Raw genomic sequence first — 20,551 nt, 5'->3', positions numbered from 1 at the left:
AGAGGTGTATGGGAACACGGGGCACGGTATAGGTATAATAGGCCCAGGCTTAGGGCCCACGAGGCCTCCCAGGCACAGCTGTGGGGCATCTGGACGCCCTGGAGGCCAGTTTAAACCAAGCCTAGGAATCCACCTAAAACCCTGTTCACTTCCCATTTTGGATGAGGCGCAGGAATCTTTTTGACTGTCCTGGTGTCTTCTCATTCAAATTTAGGCCTAGTGCTTCTAAATCCCGTAGAGCTCCTCAAAATAGAATCAGGCAGTGGAAGTAAGCAAGCCTGAAGGTTTACTTTGGTGGTGGACTCTGCAGGTATTTTTAGAAGCAATGGCAGTCCCATTATTATGATGTATCATTCCTGAGGTATTCACTGGACAGATGCCTTGATTATTATCATTAACTTGAATATCTAAACAGTGTTTGAAATGATATTTCTGTCCCTAGCTCCAAACCACTTCAAAAGTATTCAGAACTTAAGTTGAGCAAAATTTAGCTTTTTTATTTTTATTTTATTTTTTATTTTTTTAAATTCCCTTTGACAGAAGGAAAAGTGATTCACACGCTACGTGGTCAAAAGAAGTAAGAAAGCTCTTTTGGCGATATTTAATATGCATATTTTTATCAGCTGGAGGGAGAATATGATTATATCGCAGACTGATATCTCAGAAACAGCCCTGTTCATTGTGTACCTTTTGACAGAAGATCCTGACCATATTGTTGACCTCTGGAAATGTACTTTGTGGTGGTGCTCGAAGCAGCAATAGAGCTGATGTTTGTTTTTTAAACTTTGATGGTTCAGATAGAAAAGAGTGAAAAAACACAAATGTGTCTTTTTAGATCTTCCTCTAAAACGCATACTCAGCAAATGTATTTCTCAAAAACTCTAACAGCCCCTATCCACGGAAATCTAACTTAATGCCATGCAAACATTCAGTGGGAAAGTAAGTTCAAGATTGGATGTCATGTTTAAACTTTAATTAAATGTCATACAATGTGTACATTTTTCATTGAGTAAACATTTATCATGTAACCAAGTCATTCCAATAAGTATACAGTACTTCACCCCCATATAAAGCGCATGATCCTGTTCTGGGCCAAACACATGAGATCTAGACATTCTTAAATCCCTGTCCATCGTAACACATGCAAGGTTACTTAATGTTCTTACAATAGAATTAACAGAAAGTCCAAGTCAATGATTGAAAATACTGTACAGTACAACAAAGAACAAGTAAGATAGCATGAGTATACACAGTTTAACGTAGGTGGAACGCTGTATACTTTTTATCCAATGGGAAAGCCAGGACCATTCATCTACACTTGTGTCTATACTCATCCATGGAGTAGTATACCTGTTGTATAACATGGATACAGCATGTGAATGATTTATGATAAGCTACAGTACGCCTTATAAGATCTGTTTATCTGTTAACTCCAGCACACAGAGGCTAAACTGACCAGTGAATTGAGGCATTTGACATAGGCTACATAAAGAACCCATGTACAGCACAGTACTATAGGCTACATTTTTGGGTTTGCATCCCTCAAAGGATGGAATTTTGTCTTTGACGAATTCGTTCGAATCCTCACTATTTGCTCAATATCTATTTTGGGAGGGCCTATGGCTTGGGTTGCAAAGTTCTGGACATGTTCCTGTATCCAGACTATAGGACAGAGGATTGCTTGGGTGTAGTGCATCTTAGTTGTTACAAGGAGAATGGGAGATGTTATGGTGGAATGTGGCTAAAAGTAAGACTCCCATTTTAGAAAATGGATTGATTCCACGAAGCTGAAGAGGTGGGCTTGTGGATAATTGAGAGATGTCTTTTTGTGGTCCTCAGAATTAAGAAAGGAGGTCCAGTCAGAGGTTTGTGGTGTCTGTTTGTTCGAAGTTCTGTTTATTGCACGTAAATAGGTTCAGTTACCACTAGGAGTGGTTACATTACGGCACAGTGGGCCCAATTCCAAGAGGATCAGGGACACCATCTCCACAGGCTGACTGGTTTGGTCACTGTACATATCTCTTTGGCTTTAGTCAGCTACAGGTAAAATAGTTACAGAGACGAGTACAGTTGGTACGTCGATAATCTCGGACATGCTTATGCCATTCAATATACCTTAATTTTTCATTAAATAAAAATAATAATAAAAAAAAAGTAATTTATGTTCTAGCTCTAATCTCTGTAGAAGATGGATAATCCCAATGGATTATTTTTGATTTCCGTCTCAACACCCAACAGTGTATCAATGTGTCAGTAACCCTTTGACTATGGCCCTGCTGTAGTTGGACTTTTCCTCATATGTTTTCTGTTCTGCATTAAAGCCAGATGAAAGTCCTTAAAGTAATCTTGAAATGCTTGTCCCCTCAAAAAACTAAAGATATGAGAGAGAGAGAGTATGTGAATGGGAACTGTTTTTTGCCTTGAGGACTTTTTTGGGGGGGGTAGAGAGAGCCTGGGTCCCAGATTTACCCTGGACATTTGTGTATCTAAATCTGTATGGTCTACATGTAAATATCTCTCTCTCCCTCTCTCCATCTCACACATGTTTACGTCTTCCTCTATCCACTAAATGTTTGACTAAATGACCTGCCTGTGTGTCTATGTGGAGGAGTCACCTTGCCCTGTCCTCCCAGGTCCTGAAAGCGGAAGCAGGACATTTAATTTGCACTACCCCTCCTCCCTCACCTCCTTTCCCCTCTCGTCCCCAATGAACTCCAATCCAAAGCTCACTTTGCCAGTGGACCATTAACACTAGAAATGACCGTCCAGGCACCATGAATCCTTCCTGGAATCAATTAGTAACCCAATACTCTCGCGGGAGGATTACACGCACTATCCGTTTCTAGAGATGACAAACGCTGACTCGGCTGAACTCACTCATCTGCACTCTGGGCTGCTCCTCTCTTCTTGCCTGTGGCCCAGAGGTTTAAGCCTGTGCCAACTCATCAGCTTGGCGTTTATAGCGAACTGTCACAAAATTCCAAGGGAATAAGGACAAGCAAATAATATCCAAGCATTTAACTCTTTCCATTGTGCAATAGTGTCAAATGTCTGTAATAATTGGCAGTCGTGTCTATTAATGTAGACAGCATGAAAAGCTTGGTACTGTAGTTTGTAAGGGCGTAATGCACAAGTGATGTCTTACACATACTGCTCAATAGTATCATTCATCACTGGCATAAATGATGTAAAATCTGATAACTGGCAGACTAAAAGTAAAGGATGATCTCCCATCTCTAACTAGGCTATGTGGTTATGCAAGGCTTTGCATGTTATGTACTGTGTCGCTCTTCAGTATCACTTCCACCCTCACTTGCCCACACTGGGTTCGATCTTGGGTCCTCTGACTTGCCAACGCACCTGGCCACCTCTCATAAACACCGCCTTAGCCAGCTATGCCACCGAAAAGCTAGATTTGGTGGCGCGGGTGGCCGGTATTTCAATAACCTTTATTTAGACTCTGAGATTGCCCTCATTTATACTGAGGAGTGAGTTTAACTATTTCAGCTCGGTTACACTGACATTTCTCCAAACAATAGCTAGCAGTTACATTATATGCATTCAATAATAGTTTTCATCATACAAAGTTGTTAATCTCCTTTTGAATTAATATTATCATGTCCACTACCCACATACAGTATATTTCATGCACATTTCACTACATTAGTAAATAAAACAGCCGGTTAACTAGTATTACTGCAACTAAGATGTGCAGTTTCTTTTATATTTTATTTTCATCAATGTAGTAAAAAAAAAAAAAACGTTTGGAAAAGTTTGCCGCTAGCCAGGTGGTCACACATTTAGGCCATCTTAAGATTTGTGGAGAGTACCTCCGCTTGTCTCCCTCTTCACTTCTAAACAATGCCCATAAAGGTGCTGAAGCCAGTTTCTTTTTTTTTCTTCTTTTTTTTTTGGCACAATCAGTGTATAGCACCACTAAACTAACACAACACTGCCAAGCAGTCTGTTGGAAAATAAATCCTTTATATAAGAAGCATATTCATACAAACATGAAGAAGCACTGGCTGTCTTAGCTTCGTCCCCCAGCTGGAGAAACAAGATTACCCTATCAGCAGTATACAGAGTTCTGAGCCCAGCTATGCTTCCAGTCTCCCTGGACAAATAAGCCAGAGAGAGCTCCCAGTCAAAAGAGAGGGGGGTGTAGAGAGGAGCAGAGTGGTAAAACACATCTATTCTGACACTCCTGGGCTCCTCCAAAGTAATCTCTCTTTTCACTTTCATCTCTAAATGTAGAAAATTGAAAAAAAAATTAACTTATCAATTGGTAATTCACAGCGGGAAAACATTGCGCTCTCTCTCTCTCTCCGTCCATCCCTCTCCCCATTCCCATCCCTCATTCTTTCTCTAGAGCTCCTGCTGCATTGTCATATTAGCTTTACTAGTCTTGGCTAGTCTAACAGAACTGATTTTGTCGTCTGTTGAAGATATTGATCACAACACTTATTTCAGGGGCCTGCTTTTGCCACGTGTCATTGAAAGCAAGAGCATCAGTCTAACTTCACAGAACAAAAAGAAGACAACACACAAGTGCTCAAAAGACACGGAGAGACACAAACTTACACCCAAAAAACAAACAATATACAGTATATAAGAACAAAATTCTATGGTTTTCCTTTTTGTATTTCTTTTGCATTCTCAAGTACCGTCGGCCTCATGTGAAGTGAGGCTGGGTTAAGTCCTTTCCTCCCATGCTAATCAACACCAGTAGAATTGGGCTGGCCCTCTCCGCTCCACGGGGGCCCAGCCGGGGGCCCCTCTCACTCTCTTAGGGTCGCAGTCATTAACTGGTGGCAGTCCAGCTCGCCTCGCAGCTCCAGGGGCCCAGGCAGTCTCATGCCCGTCTTCTGATCCACACACCAGCACTTTCCTCGCTGCCCGTCGCGGGCCGGGTGGCACTGCAGGACACAAGAATCAAAACAGGCACTGGTGTCACTCAACATGGAACAGGTGGCAGCATAGCAAAAATGAAGAAAAAAAACAAACAAACACATCTGATGCTGTGGGGACTTAAATACTATATTTAAGACTATATTTTTGGTAAATTATCTTCTGTTTCTTTGAGAAGTGAAACAGAGATATATTCATTGAATACTTGTCTTGAGCCGTTATTAGGTAGTTCCTCTTATCAGGGTTGGGATCAATTCCGTTAGAAATTATTAGCAAATTTTTTCAAATGCTTTTACATGTTATTGATTAGAGATTACTACATTTTATTTGATTTCACTTCAACCCTTAAAGGACAATGCTCGTTTTTGACAACCTGGACCTTATTTACGACATATTATAAGACGTTTGACTCACCGAGATCACTTTGGTGTAGTTCGGAGGCATGTAGAAGAAATGTAAAATCCAGCGCGAGCCAGTATATCCATGTAATGCCGGTGGTGGGGGCACTGAGAATGCAGTTTCTAAAAATCTATTTTCTGCCACGAAACAGTTGTTTTCATCAATCTGTCTTGATGAATCGCTAGTTGTGCTTACATAGAGAGCATAGGCCTGTTGTGGTATTTCACATGCCTCTGTAATATGATCTTTAGAAACGTCTTTAGACACGAAATAGCTTCCTCACTTGCTCCAGCACGCATGCGCACAGTGTGCTGGAGCAACGATTGCGCGCTGTGCGCATTAGTGCTGGAGCAAGTGAGGAAGCTATTTCGTTTTGAAAGACGTTTCTAAAGATCATGGCATGTGAAAACCACAACAGTTATGCTCTATGTAAGCACAACTAGCGATTCATCAAGACAGATTGATGAAAACAACCGTTTCGCGGCAGAAAATAGATTTTTAGAAACTGCATTCTCAGTGCCCCCACCACCGCCATTACATGGATATACTTGGCTCGCTGGATTTTACATTTCTTCTACATGCCTCCGAGCTACACCAAAGTGATCTTGTTGAGTCAAACGTCTTATATGTCGTAAATAAGGTCCAGGTTGTCAAAAACGAGCATTGTCCTTTAATGCATTTTACTATTTAAACACAGTACGAACTCCCTAGTCATGTTCACTGTGGGATAAGTATCTGACCAAAACCTGAGGTTAGGCTATTTAGACAGGTTAGACTTTCCTATACTGTGGGATAAGTATCTGACCAAAACCTGAGGTTAGGCTATTTAGACAGGTTAGACTTTCCTATACCTTGCGTGCAATGACATACTGCCAGATCACCCCTGCGACCTCAGTTGTGCTTCCAAAGCTGTATGGAATCCTACCTTAGTGAAATTATAGTTAAACAGTAAACAGATGCCTTTGGATCGACCCCAAACAGAGAAGCAGACTAGTGCACTTCAACCTTGTTACACAATCAACCCTAACCCAGACTTTCCAGGTCCCTGCACTTGGCAGACTTAACACTTCTACCACTGACTCCATTGCTTGAATTGCGTACTCCTGCCACAGCAAAGTCTTATCTCCTTCTGTATACACACCGCTATGGGTCAGTCTTATCTTCAAAGTTCCCCCCATTAAGAAAAGCAAAGAAATGTGAGATGTAATTGCGTCCAAAAAGCTAACCACATCCATCAGTGCAATGAGGCGATATTGTTGTTCAACATTTGAATGAGGCCAGCCCAACGAACAGACGTACCTCAGCCGTTATGTTCCTAGATAAACCTCTTGCGTGCCTGAAGACATGCAGTCTTGGCAGGATAAACAATTATGCCTCCAGACATGTTCTTGATTTGGAGCTTGTGAGTTAATATTTCAGTTTTTGCGCATTCTGGCTGACTTGAGTGATGACCTCCTTTAAGGAGATTGTTTAAGTAGTAAAACAAGCACGCCCATGTGGAGGCCAAGTATCAGAGAGGGAATGACAGGCCTCGACGCAAACTAACAGTCTCAAACGAATGACCAGTTTGTGGAACACATGTCAGTGCACAACGCAGCTGATAATGAAGATGACCTCCACGATCGTCAGCCCACAAACCTGCTTGGCGTGAAAGTCTCCGTTCTTGTCACAGTTGGGTATGGGGATGTTGTAGAGGTCGTCGTGGGTGCGGGTGTTGGACGCCAGCCTGTCCAGGGCTCTCTGCAGTTCGGCCCGACACGGAGCCTGAGGAACGACAGCAAGATGACCAGATGGCTTAACCACCAATGCCCTGTAGCAGACCTTAAGTTACTTTAAACTGGAAACTGATTTTTTTTCATGCAACCGCCATTTTGTATGTTTATGTCAGCGGACACCTGTGTTCCCTTTCACAAGAGAACGGTTAAATGTTATGGCCGTATAAGAAATGGTTTGTACATTTCGTAACCCGACCTCTATGCTTATGACGATTTAAACTATAAAATCGTAATGTGTAACACCTGTTGGGCTTGTGTGCGGGACAGGGTTGAAAGGTAAGGTAGTGAATGTCTCTCCATGTGGCGGTCGGGAGGTGAGGGTATCGGAACGCAAGCTCTCTCACCAGCGCGGCCTTCGGATCCTCCCTGGCGTTGTTACTCCTCTGATTGGTGGATTTGGGGGGGTGGCGCGCCAGGGTTTTCTGGATGCAGCGCTTGTCCTGGGGGCTGCAGCGGATGTTGCTGTTGTTGGGGTGTTCGGGGATGATCTCATCCTGCCTCTCCATCGCTGCCGGACACGAGAGAAGAATCACAACACAAGAATTCAGCTGCGAGAGCTGTAACACATCGGGGGAGAGCTCCAAAGCGCATCTCCCAGCTGGAATCCCCTCAATTCATGGGTTTCACAGACCTGCCATGTTGAGGACCTGCACAGGTGTATAATTTGTCTGATTGGCTCTACTGCATAGAATCCTATGCAATCAATTAATTGGAAACACCTGTAGGTCCTCAAAATGGCAGATCTGGGACTACAAATGAAACCCATGAATAGCCTCCTCCTTTGCACGGAAATATATTTCCCTCTGTTGCTGAACTCGGTTGTTGTTGTTTTGCGGTACGTTTTACATGTAGGTGGTACTGTACTTGTGTTTTGCCGTAAGGCCTACCCCCTACTGAGAGATCCCCGCGCACAGCTGAACACACAGCGGCGAAAAAGTAGGCTAAAAAAAACAGGTTAATGCTCAAGGACACGCGGCGGTGTTCTTACTCTGGGGGGTAAATCTGGGACCCGGGCTCTCGTTCCCCCCCCCTGCAACCGCCACAGTACTCTCCGCACGCACGTCAAAGAGCCTGTGGCGTTTTAAGAACCGGTACCACCCCCGCGCCGCGTGCGCCCTCCCCCGCCTCCTCCTCTTACCCACAGTGGTCTGCGCCACATTCACCTTGCATCCCTCTAATCCTGCACTCCCGTGGCCCTGCAGGCAGCCAGCTGCTTCCTCAGGAAACAACGCCCCCCCCCCTCCCCCCTCCACGCCCGCCACCCTGCTGCTGAAGAGCGCCCTGTCTGTGCCAGATGGAGGTTGTTACAGGGTATTCTGCAGTGTCACGAGGTGGGCAAGCGAGGGAGGCGGGTGTTCTTCCTTTCATCTGTGGCCTTTGCCAAGCTTGGTAGCTCCCTTGTGTAGCAGCACTCGTTGTTTTTTGTTTTTGCGCCGCTTTCATGTCGGAGGCCTGTGGTATTTCAAGGGGTCGTGCTGCAATCGGAGCGCTGAAAGCCTTGGCTGGTTGTCTTTTTTTCAGCTCAGCTTCGTCAGAGATCTGAGAACTGGCTATCGTCTCAGGTCGGTGCCAGACGTAACACTGGTTACCATCGGCAAATAAAGTACGCACACTTCTGTCGGCCCACTCTCTCACAGACCTCTCTGCAATCTGTTTGGAAGCCATTTCTCAGGCCCATGCTTGTATGGAAAACCACAAAGAGTATACAGAATTACTTGATAAGATTTCAATAAGCTTTTAACAGGCTTAACCATGAACACTCACACACCAGCAGGGGCGGCCTGTCCCACGGGGAGCGTTAAGGGCTAACGGATAGTGTACCTTACAGTATACCTGTCCAAAATACATGTTGCCGGCCCTGTGTACTCACTGAGAGTCACTGGCCACCACTACACGCTAGTGGGAGTCTTGCTCTCTGCTATTGGACTCATTCGAACTGACCGCCTTTGTCCATTTCCCTGGATAGAGGGTTGAATTAGGAATAAGATTTCAGACAGCTTCAACAAGAGGGCCGATGAGGTGAAGGAGTTTCTTTTAAGTTCACGGACAGTGCGGTGCCTTGGCTCGCCTCAATGGGAAAGGAGAAAGTGTCTCTAGTATGTTTGTTTTTCTAGTCTTGTTTCTGTTGGCCTTACTCATCACCCGCCCACCCCCCTTCCCCTCACCAAACCTATCCCCTCCTCCCCAGAACCCAGCAGGGTTTCAGCTGTTTCCCCCGGTCGTAAGTTGTTCTTTCCCCTCTTTTGCCATTTTGCGGTTTTTCGATTCTGCGCTCTTTCGGGGAGCCATTTCACACACAAGCCAAAGTGATTTAAAAGTGGGTCAGGGGTGCCATGTCCTGTTTGCTGCCACTGCTGTTCTCCTGAGAGGAAGTGGTTGCTACATTGTGTGGTTCCACGACTGGAGGAGTGGATCAACAACTCTTTTTGACTTTCAAACACCCCCGGCTTAACATAAGCAAGTTAGGCATGTGAGGCCCTCTCTTCCATGCCAGGCAAGCCTGTCACAGGTGCACAACGGTAGAGGAGTTGAGTTAAAAAGGCTGAAATGCCAATCCATTGTTTTCAAGTATTTATACATTGTTAACTTTGGCAGGTCAACTGAGGGACACAGCAGTGTCTCTTGAAAAGAGGATTCCATTAAGGTTTCGAAAGACTAACTCATCTCATCAAGTCAGTGGGAGGCTAATCAACGTCTTACTACTGCTACTACTGCTGCGAAACCATTCTCCCGTCTGTCTAGAACTCTTGGTATCTAGGTTAACCTCCAGGAAACTTGGAGCGTAGGAATCCAGCCCCCTTGGCTGCGAGGGTGGCATGGGAACTGAAACTTTTCATGTTCCAGTTGCAGCTGTCACCGGGAGTCTGGACGGAGCCTGCGAACCAGTCTCACCCCCTGTCCCTGAGGAACACCCCTCCATAGGGCTGGACTTCATCACTGCGTCTACAACTATAGCAGATCAGCTTGATGCTGATCAGCAGTCCCCCATTGAGTTAGATTAGGTTTGAATTCTATGGACACAAAAACATGGATATAACTTGAAACTAGTTTGTTACTGTATAGTATAGCCTGTGTATACTGTAGCATGAATACGTAATATATTTAGGATAGCAACCTCTGGTAATGGACGAACAATGAGTCTTTCATGAAATGGACTGGATCATCATAACCATTAGTGATTTGGTCTGTCATTACTTGTAATAGACTTGTATTCACAGGAGCCAGACCACAAGGCTAGGTGCCGTACAGCAAAATATTACCCAGGCCAATAATCACTTTTTGATTGCAGTATATTTCCCGTCACTGGACTGGATGATTTGATGAAGGCATAATTCAACTATTAGCTAATCCGTCAAAGAGACATGTGCATTGTCCGAAATGAGCTAGATGTCTGGGATGCTGGTAGTGGTTTCGACCAACCACCGTATGACAGCGGTTAATATGTTCACACATAGGATCACAGTTTCTGGATTTGAATTTCCTCGTCCTCCGTGGAATAGGCGTCCAGCGTTTCACAGCAAAGCACTTGCCCATCCGCTCGATGTTGTCGGCGTTTGTTTTGTTTGTGTATCGCCGTCTCCACAGCTCCATACGCCATGGGGGGAGGAAATTAGCTAATCACATTCACTCCTGCATTAAACCCCCAGCTGTACAAATGTGCAGCATAACCCAAAGTAAGCAAATAATGAGACCTGCAACACCGGGGAGTGCTGTGGAGGGTTCTGGAGCAGATCCTCATTTGGCAAGAAAGTATTCACTATTTAATCAGTTTAATAATTCAAACGAAGGCATAGTAGTTTTTCCTCTTCTAATTAGACCTTGGATGGAATTTTTTATTTTTAATTAGGGGCCAGGCAGCGTAGCTGCCGGAACCCTATTGTATTTGCCTATATTATTATTCTCCATCTTCCACTGAAGTCTAACTTCCCGTGGACAAAAAATCACAAAAATTTGCACATAGCTCCAGTACTATACCCAAAGTCCTCACCCTGCATTGTAGGTCAATAAACCTCAAGGTGGCGCTACAGCAACAGTCTAAAGTTTAACACTTTAAAAAATCATAACAAATCAGCCATAGGTGCTATCACTGTAAAACCACCACGTGAATGTAGTCCCAATTGAGACAAAACTGTCATATGCTTTGACATTGCAGGAATTTTGAAGTCCATCACTCTGATTTCTTCATAAACTGTAAAACCTATCAAACCTATCTCCTCCCACATTTTTTGTTCAATTGACACCAAAATTGATCTACTGTATCGTCAGACTGCCCTTACCAAACGATCCTCACAGATTTTTGAAATATGAAAAATTGAGCCCACAGCACATCAAAAAGTTTTACTGTTAACAGTTCTGTATACAGTTCCTATTAATTCTCGCCAAATCAATGTCTGATCATCCTCATAAAAAGTGACAACATTGGCCACATATCCAAGATGTAGTATGATTTTTTTCAGAATTTTATCTCAAAAATTGAATTTTTTAAAATATGTTTAATTCAAAGGTTTTACTGTTAACAGTTCTGTATACAGTTCCTATTAATTCTCGCCAAATCAATGTCTGATCATCCTCATAAAAAGTGACAACATTGGCCACATATCCAAGATGTAGTATGATTATTTTCAGAATTTTATCTCAAAAATTGAATTTTTTAAAATATGTTTAATTCTGTCCTCTGAAACCAACACTTCATACAAAGAAAACTGCGTTACCCACAATCCAACGCAAGCTCCATGAATCTGAAGGATTGATTGGCTACTGACTGAGCACACAGCTGCTGAAGTCAATGTTCAAATATGAAGAAAAGCAAACAAAACCTGTAAAGATTAATAAACATATCTTATCCCACATTTTTCAATCAATTAACACCAAACTTGCTACACTGGATCTTCAGACTGTAATTCGCAAACTCATTGACCAGATTATTGAATTATCAAAATCGATCTTACAATGCATCAAAAGGTTTTACAAATGTTTTACTATACCATATGAATGTACAAAATGAACATTGGAATGTCAACTTTCTTGTTGTCTTCCTATTCTCTCGCTTATTGCTCCTAAACTTGTCGGAAATTGCCTGGCCCCGCCTCATCGCTGCGTAGCAGCTTTAATTAGGTTTATTTCTCAAGGTCAGTGCATACATTACTGTAATTACTGTACTATGCCATAATTAGCCAAGAAGCTAGTTTTCATCCGTAGTCCTGGGCCAGGTGTGAAGTTGGCAGGCTAAAATGATATACGTTACGTCATGATATACAGTACGGCATGTTAATCACAGTAAAAGCACAACATAGACTTGGGCAACAGTAAAGCAAATTATGATTAATCAAAGCCACAAAAAAAGAGAAAGACATCACAAAAACAAACAAATTACAGAACAATTTCACAAAACAAACAGTGAATCAAACTTAAAGGTATAATATGTAATACATATGTGGATTAAAATAAACATTTTTTTCAAAAATAATACATCCATAGGTCTTTGCGAAGGCTGCAGAGTAAAAGTATTGCTTTTCCATATATTTTTTTTTAAACAATTAATACATTATGAAATTATGACGGTGACAATGACACTGTTGATATCATACCAGCCAATAGTATTACAGCGTTGGTACTGCGCGCTGGGTTGCCAGGTACTATTCTAGCTTCACCACTGTGAGATTAGCAGTAGCCAGCTAACGTTATACTTCCATGAATTAGCAGCATTATAGATGTTGGTTAGCATCAAGTGTGTGTGCGACTATAAAACGGCAGCTTTTCCGTCCACTTCCGCTCACTCTTTTCAGCTAAACGTTTGGTAAAATGGCCGAGTTTAGTCGTCCTGCTTCTCCGCCTGAGCCCCGGCGAACCGTGTGATACGAATCTCAAAAGCTCAGTGACCGAAGAAGGACCAAAAGTCGGATAAATATCGGGCCAGCCTTTGCTCGTTGGACAGAGTTTATGGAGTTTCAGGGGATAAAGTCACATGGTGACATGGCTACTTTTCTACTAGATCGGTAAGATAGCTAACAAGCTATCTTTATCTTTATTGGAATCTGCATAGCCAGACCTAACATTATCTCCACACTACAACATTTAACGTAACTTATTACATGGCACTCTGAAATACTTGATTGTGATTACTGATTAGTGTAACGGTATGTTCCTCTCTGAGGGAAGATCTTATCACAGTATGACTGAAACAGTGCATTCTCTGGCATTTTGGCAACCAATACGTTGTGTTGTTGCAGTTCTTATCTTTAGACACTAGATGGGGGAAATAATCCACATATTACATATTATACCTTTAAGCAAAGACAGACATGAACACCAACAACAAAAAAGACATATGAGCAACAGAACAGCAGCAGCACTAATGAACGTCAAGCAACAGGGCCGTACACTGTAGCAGCATACAGGTAGTAACAGACGTTTGCCAAATGAAGAATGCATGAGGTAGTGCTGAGAGATTCAGTGGCTTATAAGCCATGTTCTTACTGTAACTGTCTACAACTGGACTTGTAACCGGTACGTTTTCTGATGTGGACTGGTACGGCATTCTATTCATGTGCTGCTTTAATTATGAGGGCAGATTGAATGCAGGAAGATTTCTTTGTGGAATAATGCCATTTCCATTTCCTCTCATAATCTGATGTGTATTTACTTGACAAAGCAAATGAGTGGAGGAGCCATGGCCTGAATAATTTTATAGATGAGACATATCCGCATGCTTGTTAAACAGCTTGCTTATTAAACAGTAGCACAACAGTAGTAGAATCTGACATTTGCAGTTATATTTGACCCTGTTGCAAACCTTCTTAGCTGAGTTTTGAACGAGAGATTTGAGTCTAGCACGATCCCAAGGCATTTTAATGCTTTGTCCAAGTCCAAGTATGTGTGGCTCAACAACAGTATTGCTAGCTTTCTTTGTGAAATATATGCTAGTGGTTTTTGAAATATTTAATTGTAGACAGCAGTGGTTTAACCATTCTGTAACATGGGCCATTGTGGTGGTTGCCAAATTTCCCCCTGGGGGATCTATAAAGTATCTACTGTATCTATCTAGGATGGAGGCAACTTGGCTTTTGTATTGCTGTGTACATATTTTGTATATTACAGTGTCTTCAGCGTACATTTGAGTCTTTACCTTGGGGGATACAGATGGCAGATCATATTCTGGTGTAGTCTGGTGTGTTGGATGTGGTAGTAGTTTAGACTGACATCTCTATCTGTCAGTAAATACTTGTTTCACGGCTATGGGGAAGCATTTGAATATGACACCAGAGGCGACTCTGCCGGAATGTTTGGGATGGACTCCAACCTACATGATGATTTCTTAGTATTGGGACCGAAAGCCTTTCTATCAATGTTGTAAGATTTCACATGTGGCCCGGATATGATAAGATGCACAGTTTGTGCTCACAGTTGCTATGGTAATTGAGTTTAAGAATAGCTGTGGGCATGAAGATGTTTTGAGAGTAGAATCCAGGACAACGGTACTGTATCATTATGTCTTTAAGGAAGGAATATGTGACAGTATATATACAGTAGTAGGCTTACAGCAGGCTCTTTGCCCCATGCCAGGTTGAATAGAGCCATGACAAATGTTGGAGAAACCTCTTCACGGCTGCAATATTAACCTTACTGTCCGTATCACATGATATAGCCCCGCTCTATGCCCAACGGCAGCTTGGAAGGATTATTTCAACACCTCTGAACACTTCTCAGTAGACCGGCCATGCATTTCCCTCAGTCTGTGTGTCCTGTTTTCTTGGTGAATCTTTCGCCGTTTTGAAAAACCCCTACTCTATTTTTATCCGGAACGTACTCTGTTGCTAGGACCGGGGGGGGCAGCGCGAGACACGTCTCAAGGAGATGTACCCCCCCCCCCCCCCCCCCCCCGTTTAATAATGGATACATACGGTGAATGCGCCACAAAAGAACTCCCTTACTTGTGGCTCGGGTTCCCTCTATCCCTCTCTCTCCTCTCTCTCTTCCTCTCTCTCTCTCTCTCTCTCTCTCTCTCTCTCTCTCTCTTCCTCTCTCTCTCTCTCTCTCTCTCTCTCTCTTTTTGTCTCTATTCCATCTTCCTCTCCTGCACTGGGGCTTAAATCCCACATTCTCACAGGGCTTGGGAGGCGCTGCTCTGAGGCGTTGATGTAAGACTTATTGAGTAAGGCTACTTCGCTTTTGTTATGACAGAATCCTGGGGCTGGGAGAGGAGAGGAGAGGAGGGGGGAGGAGGGGGGAGAAGAGGAGAGGAGGAGGGGGGGGGGGGTCAAACTCAACACTCATTCCAGAACACTAAACAAAACTTTCAAAACAAAGTTTTCAACAACCAAGAAAAAAAAACAAAAAAACGTTTCCATCAATTTCTGCCCCACCCCTCGTGGCGGCGGTGTCGAGAAAAACCCCTAGCTACCGCCCCCTTCCCCTCCCCTTCAAAAAAAAAAGAAGCTTTACCCCAACACACTTTCCCCCTCTGCTTTAGAGCCTGGAATGGCCAAACGGCGCAGGCAAAAGCCGTTTCAGTAAACAACGTTTAGGGAAAACATCGTGCGAGATTAAGCGCTGTGGACCCACGGAGCCTGCTGCAAGCGGAGACAGCCCTCTTCTTTTTTCTTTTTCTTTTTTATCGTGCTCTAAACAGCTCTCCCCTTCTCCCTGATTCCATTTAGTCACGCCATGCGCCGGCCTAACCTAGGCTGGCCCTCACGCTGGGAAGCAGAAGGCTCTCATTTCTGCTCTGGCAGCCGGCGTGCTGATGAGCTCATCCTTCTCCTCGCGGAGAAGCTGGACACAGAGGGCGATGCGCTCGAAGGCTCGGGGGGGGGGGTTGGGGGTACACACTGTGGGCCATGGTGAATCAGATGCAGCAGCACGGTAAAGGGAAGAAAAATATCTTGTACATTGTTATTGAAAAGGTGGTCCAGAACCCCTTTGCCCCCTTTCTGCTGGCACTGGGGTAGATAGCTTGCTTCCATTTACTGTACCATTAACCAACTGGACGGTCCCGGCCCAGTGGGGAAACGACCCTGCTGCCGATTAGGAGACGATCTGGAACAAAACGAGGGAACCGTCCCGCTCTCCTGGTGCGTTTATGATCGAAACGAGAGGGGGAAAGAAACCTCATGGCATAATGGAAATCACCATGAACCAATGGCCTTTAAGATTCCGTCCTTCGGAAGGGAGGGAGGAGGGGTTTGGGACAGTAGGAACGGTTGTCTCTGCAGCGGGGGGATACAATCTCCCCATCTAAGGAATTGTGGGAGGAAGGGCAGATAAGACAGTATTCAGACGTGCCCCGCGGCCAAGGGGCAGATAAGACAGGATTAAGACGACCGCCGTGGTAAAGTGGAACCAGACCTCCGCAGTGGAGCAGGAGAAGGAGAGAAGGAGAGCAGGAAAGCGACTAACTTACTGAGGGGGAAAAGAGAGAAGAGAAAGCAGCACGCCATTGGCGATCAGGAGAGAAGAGACGAATAAAGACATCTCTTATAGAGGAGGAGCTGGAGGTCTTGAGGAGAAGAGGAGGAGGAGGAGCCGGAGGTCTGCAGAGGAGGAGGAGAGGAGGTCTGCAAAGGAGGAGGAGAGGAGGTCTGCAGAGGAGGAGGAGGAGCTGGACATCTGAAGTAGAGAGGAGGAGAGGAGGGAGAGGAGGAGGAGGGAGATGAGATCTGCAGAGGAGGAGGAGGGGGTATGAGGATGGGGGCAGGGAGGAGGAGAAGGAGGAGGAGGGGGGCAGAGTGGGAGTGGGGGGGTGAGGGGAATCATTGAAAGAATGAATTACTGATTGCAGCGAGGTCTAATGGCTTGAGACTGGCCACACTCCATTACGGGGTCACTTCATACAGCAGACAAGCAGCTTTTATTACCTTCTCCAGTTACACACACACACACTATACACACACATACACACGGAAACACACACACGCACACACACACACATGGAACAACACAAAGTGACACGCACAGAAACACACACACACACACGTTGTAGGTTTCACTCGCATGACCACAGATATATATAATATATATATATATATAATATATATAACATTCAGACATGTGGAGTCACACATACAGCCGAACAGATATTATATCCTCAAACACGTGACCTAAACATCATGCTGTACATATACACACAAACACCCAGCAAACAACCCTGCAGACATACAGTCAAGACTAGTCACATGCACGCAAATGCACACAAGCGATAGTCACACACACGCCAACACACGGACACAGTGTACACACCACAGAGCTCCATATACATGGCATGCATACATCCTGCACGCAAACATACGTACACGCGCACGCACACACTCACACACAGGCGCTCACAGAAATCTGGTCTGCGTCTCGCGTCAGGGGCCCTTTTCACAGCGGCCCGAGACAGCGAGGGGACTGTGTGTCAGGACATGCGTGAGGGGCACGGTGTGTGTGTGTGTGTGTGTTTGTGTGTGTGTTTGGGCTTAGTGGAGATTAGAATAAACAAGCAGCACATTGTCACACCGTCCGCGGACCCACCGGACCCCCAGGTCAGCCCAGCCCAGGTGAGACCGGGACCGGGGGTCCGCGGACCGGCTGGGGGCCGGGAGGGAGAGGGAGAACTCTCCTGACCACTCCTGACCACTCCTGACCACTCGGCTACGGACCCAACGCGAGAGAGAGAGAGAGAGAAGGAGAGAGAGAGGGAAAGAGAGGAGGAGGGAGAGGGGGGGGGGTCCAGTAGTGACCACGCATTGACCTAGTTAGTCATTACGCAATAAAAAAAAAATCAAAGCATGCCGCTCGCTAGCATCGCCTGCGGAAAGCTCAGCCTCAGCCTGACGCAGGTGCACGGCGCCGCCATGCGCTCGCTAGGGATGGCCCCCCCGGTCAGCGGGACTTGCTTCACCAGAGGGCGACTCAGCGCTTATAACCCCCCCCCCCGGCCCCGCCAAGAGGGCTTCAGAGAACAGATCCCATCCCTTCCCTCCCCGCCATGTGGCTCCGCGCCGCACCCCTCTCCCCCCCCCCCAATCCGCCAGCCCCCCCCACGCCCGCTCTCCTCTCACCTGAGTTCTCGTCCGCCTCCCTCTCGTCGGTGCACACGCCCTGGCCGTGCATCAGCGAGTGCAGGGGCCTCTCCACGCCGCGCGGCGGGTAGCATCGCAGTCCGGTGGCGCAGCGCGGCGAGTAGACGCCGCAGTGCGCCCCCTTGGCCAGGGCGCACGCCGGACAGCAGCCGCACCCGGGCTCGCGCACCGTCTCCTCGCAGCCGTCGTCGGGCAGCCGGCAGCCCGCCAGCCGCTCCTCGGAGCACACCGGGCAGCGGATGGCCTCGTCCGTCAGGCACAGCGTGGCCAGCGACAGGGCGCTGGCCACCGCCCACAGGCTCCAGCAGGACGCCGGCGCCGCCGCCGCCCCTCCTCCTCCTCGCCTCACCATGGCCGACGCGAGCGCGTTAACGGCGTATGCCGCCCGCCGCCCCACCCACCCGGGAAAACGGCGCCCGTCGGGAGGTCTCGGCGCGCAAGAAGCTTCGCCCCTGTCGCTCGGGTGTCCTCGTCGGGTTTCGTTTTCCGGGCGTCGTCGCTTCCTTCGCTTCTCGGGGGGGGGGGGGGGTCTGGGGTGGTATCTGCGGTGCGAGGAGGAGGAGGTGGAGGAGGAGGAGGAGGAGGGAGGCAGGGGCGAGGTGCGGGGGGGGGAAGGTCTGTCCTCAAGGCTCTTTGATGTTGCCAGCTGGTTTGGCGTTTGGAGGGGCAGGGTGGTTTTGAATACAATGCCCCCGCTGTGCTACCTCGCCGTCTGCGGCGACTCGATGTTTCGCGGGGCCCCGGGGGACGTTTGAAAAAAAGAATACAGGTCAAAGACGGGAGGGAGGGAAAAAACCGACAACGTTGAATAGCTATACCTGCTCCTCTCCCATTCAGTGGACAAAATACACAGTCTTGCAAAGTGGCAGTATGTTAGGACATAGGACAAAGGACCAAAAATTCACTTAAGGTATCCACCGGTGTACAGGTGAGTCTGTCTCCCTTCAAGTCCCAGTTGGCACACAGCGCCCGAAAAGCTGACCCGTCAGTTGAGGCACAAGTCTGCTGAGTCAACGCCCAGGTGTCTGGTGGCTTTCAAAACACAGAGTGGTTTTTAAGTAGAACGGTAGATGTCCTCTCTCTCTCTCTCTCTCTCTCTCTCTCTCGCCGGTGTATAAGCGCGAGGGCTCGCTCCTGAGAATGGCTCCACACCAGTGGCTCTCCTTGGACTTTATACTGGCCCGTGGACACGCCTCCTTCTTCAGGGGGAGAGGAGCTGAAAGGCGGAGGGAAGAAATCCAGGCTAAAGCTCTCTCTCCCCCTCCCTCTCTCTCCCTCTCTCTCTCTCCCTCTCTCTCTCTCCCTCTCTCTCTCTCTCTCTCCCTCCCTCTCTCTCTCTCTCTCTCCCTCTCTCTCTCTCCCTCCCTCTCTCCCTCTCTCTCTCTCTCTCTCTAGGTCTTACTCCAGCATTCTCCCCCTCACTTGTTGTCTCATAGTCCCAAATGCACACACAGAATTGCAGGGAAGAAAGACTACTGAACCGCCCTCTCACCCTCTCTCTCTCTCTCCCTCACTCTCTCTCTCTCTCTCTCTCTCACACACACACACACACACACACACACTTTCGCTCTCTCTACCCACTCTCTCTCCCCCTCCACCAGCTCGCGCTTTCACTCAGACTTCTTTTTCCCCCTCAGAAGCACACACACACACACACACACAGGGAAGGCATACCAGGATAAAGCCCTACTCTCTCTCTCACACATACACACACACACACACACACACACACACACACACACACACACACACACACACACACACACACACACACACAGGGAAGACATACCAGGCTAAAGCCCTACGCTTACACATGTATTTCTCTTTTTTCTTTCCTATCTCCTTTGTCTCTAGCACACACCAAAAATGGAGAAAGACAAAGTCTGACTGTTAAAAGAACAGAAACCCTTTCCTCTCTCCACCCCCCCCCCCCCCCATCTCTCCTTCCTTTATTTCACTAGTGCAAAGTGCCTGTTGAAAATGCACTTGCCATGATTGACATACAGTAGTTGCGTCCCCCCCCTTCCATTATAGTATGATGTACATGTGCTTGAAAGACTCTTGACAGCAGAGGCCCCATGCTGCATTCAGCAGTGGTTCCCCGTTGCTGTACTATGTAGCACCACAAGGCAGTCAGTCCTCCACTATTTACTGAAATATCCATAAAGTCCCCCATGGAGCGTTACCCTGTTTTTGCAGTGTTGTAGCCAAGATAAAGACTTAGAGTCTGCTCTGGCTGTGTGTGTGTCTGCCTGCATCAGCGCCAGAAGCCATTCTGCATGTGCATGTTCACTACTTTATTGCCCGTGTAACGAGTGTCACTGCCTCGCTCGGCAGTATCGCTTCCACCCTCGCCACACGCCACAGAGTCCAACTGTGTACTGTGCGTCACTCGTCAGTATAACTTCC

General features: G+C 46.4%; 1 protein-coding gene across 1 annotated transcript; it reads right to left on the bottom strand.

Annotated features, from left to right (window-relative positions):
- Positions 1–1,086: 1,086 nt before the first annotated feature.
- On the bottom strand, positions 1,087–19,269 carry LOC311311557 (insulin-like growth factor-binding protein 4). The gene is made up of 4 exons (XM_084441307.1): positions 18,122–19,269; positions 7,427–7,590; positions 6,946–7,071; positions 1,087–4,916 (listed from the first exon to the last, which is right to left on the bottom strand). Exons 1-4 carry the CDS (start codon positions 18,492–18,494, stop codon positions 4,779–4,781), a joined length of 801 nt encoding a protein of 266 aa, XP_084297433.1. The 5' UTR covers positions 18,495–19,269; the 3' UTR covers positions 1,087–4,778.
- Between the last annotated feature and the right edge of the window lie 1,282 nt (positions 19,270–20,551).

The sequence above is a fragment of the Borostomias antarcticus genome (genome assembly GCF_949987555.1).
Source record: "Borostomias antarcticus genome assembly, chromosome: 7".
Taxonomy (NCBI): Eukaryota; Metazoa; Chordata; class Actinopteri; order Stomiiformes; family Stomiidae; genus Borostomias; species Borostomias antarcticus.
Note: the sequence above shows the minus strand (reverse complement) of the source record. Positions and strands in the feature narration are given on the sequence as shown.

Bases quoted from the DNA above. Each gene is read 5' to 3' on its own strand.
- LOC311311557 (XM_084441307.1), bottom strand. From the start codon at position 18,494: ATGGTGAGGCGAGGAGGAGGAGGGGCGGCGGCGGCGCCGGCGTCCTGC. The intron at 7,591-18,121 runs GTGAGAGGAGAG...CGTGTCCGGCAG, and splicing joins GGAGGCGGACGAGAACTCAG to CGATGGAGAGGCAGGATGAG. The intron at 4,917-6,945 runs GTTTGTGGGCTG...TGTGTCCTGCAG, and splicing joins GAGACTTTCACGCCAAGCAG to TGCCACCCGGCCCGCGACGG.